At 58.0% G+C, this 6,237-nt stretch overlaps 1 protein-coding gene across 1 annotated transcript in view; it reads right to left on the bottom strand.

Moving 5' to 3' along the window:
• KLHDC3 (kelch domain containing 3) overlaps positions 1–6,237 on the bottom strand; it is a 13,398-nt gene that overhangs the window by 826 nt on the left and 6,335 nt on the right. Inside the window, exons 4-7 of the mRNA XM_010157674.1 lie at positions 5,529–5,600; positions 5,089–5,302; positions 4,697–4,783; positions 3,535–3,643 (exon numbers count right to left, since the gene is read on the bottom strand). Of these exons, the coding sequence (XP_010155976.1) occupies positions 3,535–3,643; positions 4,697–4,783; positions 5,089–5,302; positions 5,529–5,600 (482 nt within the window). The remainder of the gene's footprint in view (positions 1–3,534; positions 3,644–4,696; positions 4,784–5,088; positions 5,303–5,528; positions 5,601–6,237) is intronic.

Raw genomic sequence — 6,237 nt, 5'->3', positions numbered from 1 at the left:
GGCAGGCAGGGCCAGCCAGGCTGGCATCACCCGGGGCGCTGCTGCAGACTCACCAGCTTCACAGCACCACTGCAACACGGGGGGCTGCCCTCGGAAGGTGTTAGGAAGCACGTATGCACCAAACTGCCTGGGCAGGCCAGGGTTAGCCCAACCCTACCTGTCCCCAAACACCACGTGGGCAGCACGACACAGCCCACACCGTGTCTTTTTTACACACCACAGGTTAGCAACCCGCAGCCAGGAACACGTCCCGTTGTATTAGCTTGCATCCCTCTGGCCAGGCCGGCACCCGGACTGCTTGCCATTTGTGCCGCACACGCTGAAGTTGCGTGCCCAGCGCAACAGCACAAGGTTTGCAGCGGATTCTGCCCAGCCAGACGCTGTTCATCGCTCCGGCTGCCACGTGGCCGGGATCGACGGCAGTTAGCTCAGCGCGGCCACCGAGATGTTGTCAGGGAAGCACAGAGAAAGCAGCCGGGAAACGTCCACGCAGCGGGGCAAGTGCAGAAATGCCTCTGTCTGACTCGGGAATCGCTGTGGGCTCCAGCCCCAGCCCCCTCGTTGTGCCAAAAGGGGACGGCATTTCAGAAGACTGAGCACGTGTCGGGCACCAATCAGCGCAGTCATTTTAAACTGATCCCAATTCGCCGATACTCCCACCTGATGTTGGTCCTGGAATGCTAGTGAGGAGCTAGGACTTTCTAGGGAACAGCCAGTCTCACTGATGGTTTCCTGCCTCTGCGATCTTGATGGAACAGGCAAGCACCTGGGAGACTGATCACTGCATCCCTGGCATGGAGAGACCAGCCTGTGCCGACGCGGTAGTGCTCCGACCAGGGAAAAGCACTCCCACAGCTCATGGTTCTTTGGAGACTTTGAAATAAAGGAGAGGTGTTTTAAGTCCCGCTTTGGTTTGTGATAAGGCAATTCAGCCTGTCTTCGCGGCTTAGCTGGGACCTCATGCAGTGACTCCTCACTCCAGTGTCACTTGCTTCCCCACCTATGACCCGCTAAGCTTCACATCTCGGGGAACACGAGACGGTGCCTGTGCACCCCCAGGTTCCCACAGCCCCAGCCCAAACTGCAGGGCACAGCTCCCTGCTGCTGATGGGTCCCATCTGCCCGGATAAAGGCAAGAGCCCCTTGAATTCCACCCCCGTGCGCTCCCCGCGCCACAATCTAATCTCACATCCACGTCACAGGAAACCCTAGACCATCCCTTATCTTTCAAAGGGAAGCCAGCAGGCACCGCGTCTGCAGTTTTAATCACCAAACCGCAGGCAGCCAGGGAAAGCCTGGAGTTCAAGACCAGGAGAGCCGCGACTCCCAGGCGGCAGGGTGCAGGGCACCCCCTTTGCCAGCCAGAGCCCAGCAGAACCGCTCGTCCCAGCTGCACAGCAACTCGGCAGGGTGGTGAGCGCTCCGCGGCCCCGCAGCCAGCGAGAGCCCCTACTCCCTCACCGGAGCCGGGCATTTCTAGGCCTTCTCAGGGAAAACACAGCCTCAAGCTGATCCTGGATCGACATCCATTCAGCTAAACTCTGGTTTAAACTCTGGCATTCCCTCTGGATGGTCTCTGCGGGGTGGGTTTGGGAGGAAACCAGACCAGAGCCACCGCTGTGACACAGCTAATGGGAACGCTGGGCTCGGCGCTACGTGACTTCCTGGCCACTTGACAGGATTGCTGCTGGCCACAGGGAGACCAGAGCTGGGGCAACAGGAGCAGGCTCTGGGCAGGGCTGCAGAAGCAGCTGAGCAGCTGGATGTCACAGGAGCAGGCACCCTGCAGAAGCACCTCTCCAACAGCTTGCAGCGCCCACCAGTCCTGTCAAGGAAGGCAGGACACAAAGGGCTTGGCCTGCCGGCAGCCCAGTGCTGCTGCCCAGCAAGCTGAGCCGGCTCATCCTCCAAGGAGCCCCGCGCTGTGCGGTCCCCCTCCCCCTCCCCAGGAGGGGAGCACAGGTCAGGAGGCAGACCACAGGGAGTTCTCCATTACAACGACTTCCTGGAAAACTTCTTATCTCGCCAGGCAGCTCCAGAATACACCTGATAACTGTTACAGGAAGCAAGCATAGTCCCCACTCCCCCATCCCCAGCCTGCAAGACCCTCCCTCCAGCCCAAGCAGGCTGCATTACTGCCTGCCAGCAGCTCTTCCTATCCCAAACCTGTGCTGACACACAGCCCCGCACTGGGGTTGAGCAGGGATTAAGGAACACGTTGGATACTGAAGCGGTTTGGTGGAAAAGACAAGGCGCTGCTGCGTTGCCTGGCAGAGGTGGACCAAGCTCCAGAAAGCTGGTGTCAGTTTTGCTCTGGTTTGCTAGCATTTCCTAGGAGTGCCTGTGTTTAACACCACAGCTCAGCTGCTGCTGTGACACAAACCCACACCGCAGCTCCCAAGAGCATCCAAAACGGCCATCAAGCCCTAGCAAGCCTTCTACCGTACAGAGCAGCACCCAGTACCTGCTGAGGAGACTGAACAAACTCGGCACCTCTGCATTCCTCACCTGCACTAAGCACCCCCTCAGTACCCATGTGGACATCCTACAGCTAAGCACGCACCCCCAGCTCTCCTGGGGCCTGATGGCCCTTTGCTCTATCACACACTGTACGGTCAGCCCACCAGCAGAACCTGCCCTGCCTTGTACTCTGCCCCAGCCTGTCTTCAGAAGTATCCCCAAAAAGCCACTTCCAGGATCCCAGAGAAGGCTCCGAAGCTTTCCAAAACATGTGGAAGGCCGAAAGCATTTTGGACGTCTCTGCAAGGTAGATGCTGGCAAACAGGCCCTTGCTCCAGAGCTGCAATTTGTCATTCCAGACAGCGTAGAGTGTGGCCTGGTGATGGGCCACTTCCTTTCTTTTGGCAGCTGTTTCAGCTCTTGCTCATATCCAGCTGCCCTGCACCCTGACAGTATCACTTCCCGTGTTTGACAACTAAATCCTTGACGCCAGGTCCCATTTGTGAATGGAAACTTTGCCGAGGAACACTGGCACAGAAGGGAATGCTGCCAGGCCGTGTGCAAGGGCTCCTCAAACAGCTCCTAGCCGAGTCGACACCCCCACTGCAGCTTGGCAGATGCCACACTTGCCAGTGGAAGAAAAACTGGTGGGAGCAGCAGGGTAGCACGCAGGGAAGGGTGAGCCAGTCTGAGGTGTGCTACAGCGCAGCAGACTAGGGTACTGGTCCTTCTGACGGCGGCATCTCCTCCCCCCTCCCCAGCACCTCTGTCACAGAGAGCTTCACCACTGCACAGCCCCTCCTGAACAGTGCGGTACAGACTTGCGCCTCCGCTTGTACAAGGTGTCTTGTTCCTGGGGACTTTACAAGCTTCCACGGCATCTTGAGTGTGCCCCCCCACCGGCCTTTTCCCAGAGAAGCCCTGGTCTGCGTGATTTCTAACACTCATAAGGGTGATGGACAGTTGCCCCGTGCCTCCGAAGCGTGTCCAGCTGCGGCCCGGGGCAGAACGTGGAGGGACACCGTGTTGAAGGGAATAGCGGACCCTCCCGCAGAGCCACCCCGCACAGCTCACCTGGTGCCTCCGAAGAGAATGATTTTGTCCTCTACTCTGCAGCAGCACTGCCGGCGGCGAGGACACGGGCCTTTACCCTTGGGCTCAATCTTCCTCCAAGAAAGAGAAACTGAGGGGTGGAAAAAAGCGCACCAGCTTGTCACAAGAGCCTGGCCCAGACCCAGGCATATGCAGGTTATGGATTTCAACAGATCACAGCAAATCCGGTGCCCCACAGCCACCACCTAGCCACCACCCAGCCTCCCCGTCCACCTTCTCACTAGCAGCAAGTGACGCCCGTCCGCGAGGTTGTTGGGGTGTCGCTGGGGTGCCAGGCACAGCCTGAGCGCCAAGACCCGCGGGCTGTGGTCGGACACCAGAGAGTGCCCAGGGCAGAGCTCCAGCAGCAGGCAGCTTCCTGTGCCCAGCACCCTGCTGCGGCCACATCTGGAAGGAAAGCCGGGAACCGGCTCCATCTGCTGTGCACCGCTGTGAATGCAGAGTGGGACAGCTTGGGGGGGAGAGCGGAACCAGAGGGAGAGGGAGCAGCCTCTGCCCTGGCTGCTCTCTGTGGCAAGGATGCTGCGGGGTGGTCACTCATGCACAGCACTGAGACCTTCAGGAGCCCTCGGAGCAGCAAGTCGGGTGCTTTCAGGTAACTGCTATGCAAAGCAATTAGTGAACCAAATCAGTCTAACGGACTGCGAAAGTGCCCGAGGATGCCAAAAGCCCACAGTTCACCGACATTCAGGGTACCAGCTGAAAACCCACCCCTTCGGCTGCACAGTTTGAGCTGTCACCAAGAGAGCGTGGTATGGTGATCCTGCAGCTCGAGTGCTTCCCCCAGCAGTGGTCTCTCCCTCCCCTAACCCCACTGCATCTCCATATCTTTTTTTTCTGCCAACACTTCTGCGTGTTTAAGAACCAGAGAAGGTTCTTTGCCCACCACCCTTTGATTAACTGTGTCAAGCAATACTTCCTTTTCCACCTTCTCACTGAGATCTGGAGACAGTTGGTGGAGGGAGAGGGGTGCCAAGCACAGCAGCAAGTCCCTGTCAGTGCTGTTACAAGAGCCCTTTCCCCCCAGGCAGGCTCCCAGCCCTTGGAGAGTACGCGCATCTGAGCGCTCACACGCTTGAGGACCTTAAGCGGTATCACTGCAATAAGTTAAAGGCATAAATACCTGGATTGAATTTCCAGAGGTCGTGGAAGTGTCTGTTCAGGCGTGCGTTGTAGCCACCAAATACATAGAGCTCCCCATTGTAGCTGACTGTGGGGAGCAAGCACAGCCATCAGTGGCCACCCAAGCTCCCCAGGGAGCTGCAGAGCCCAGCAGCTCCCTGCCCCAACATCAGGCACACAGCAAAGTGGCGCTGGTTATCCCCTTTTGCTTACGTCCCCTTCGGGGGGCAGGGCTACACGCAAGCTGTTTTGGTGGGCAGCAGCTTGCCACAGAAGCCAGGCTCTGTGCACCCTTTGCTAACCCACAACTCCACCCCCTGGAGCAGGCACCCCTTCTGAGGCAGGCAGGAATTTCCTTCCACCGGCCTCCTCTCCCAACAGACCCCCACTCACATGCTGAATGGCTCCGTCGGCCTTCAGGGAGCACTGGAGTTGGAGGGGAGTCCAGCCAGGAGTTTGTTTCTGTATCAAATACTTTAATGCGATTACAGTAGATCTCGTTGTTGGAGTGAAACGGCCCAAAACGGTCAGCTCTGCCACCAAATACGTACATCTTCGTTCCAATGATGGTGGCTGAATGGAAGTCCCTCCAGCGAGCTGGCGTACCCTGCAGCGACAGAGTAAAGCAGAACCGGAGAAAGGCTGCAGATTACCCAGGAAGATGACACATCTCGATGGGGAAGTGGGGCTGGCTGCTTTCTCCCGGAGAACTTCCCCTCCCGCAGATCCCAGCCACACCAGACAGAAGCTGCGAGACAAGCATCGACAGCTACCCCGGAGAACAGCAGACACGAGACTTCCTCCACACACCAGAGTGAAAAGCAGACACTGACCTTGGCAGAGATTAAGGTCCACATCATGTTTGTGGTGTCCAGTTTATGGATGTCGTTTGAAAAGCAGTCGGCCTGGAAGACAGCAGGACAGCCCGGTCACATCTGGCCCCAGGAAGGACGCTGTCCTACAGACCTGGAGCATCCCTTTGGAGTCAGTACTTCTTAAGAGACATGGTGCTCACTCCGAAACGTCGGGGTAGGCAGCACGCTTAACAAGAGGGAGACAAAGCCCATTTCTCCTCAAGGGTGTCCTGTCTCTCCCTGCAGCTTTCCCATTTATTTGGTGCACAGTTCCTCCCCCGGGAGCTGTCCGGCACACACCACCTTCACTCACAGCAGAACCCTGCCTCCGCTCCACACGGAAGCGGGGGGCTCTAACAGGACAGTCAGACTGGCTCTGCTGAAGCCGCCTGATGAGAGGTAGGAGCCAAGATTCCTTCTAGGGAGCTAAACATCCAGGAACAAACACACTTGGCGTTCTGAGGATCCCACAGAACTTGTCTGCAGCTAGCTAGCTGGTAGAGCCTGCGCTCACACGGACAGCCGACTCCTGCTCCTCCAGGCAGGGGAGATAGCGGTAAGACCAGAAAGCCAACCCTATCCCGGGCTGTATCCGGAGCAGTGTGGCCAGCAGGTCGAGGGAGGGGATTCTCCTCCTCTGCTCTGCTCTGGTGAGACCCCACCTGGAGTGCTGCATCCAGCTGTGGAG

Source organism: Eurypyga helias, unplaced genomic scaffold (genome assembly GCF_000690775.1).
Source record: "Eurypyga helias isolate BGI_N326 unplaced genomic scaffold, ASM69077v1 scaffold32838, whole genome shotgun sequence".
NCBI classification, from domain to species: domain Eukaryota; kingdom Metazoa; phylum Chordata; class Aves; order Eurypygiformes; family Eurypygidae; genus Eurypyga; species Eurypyga helias.
Note: the sequence above shows the minus strand (reverse complement) of the source record. Positions and strands in the feature narration are given on the sequence as shown.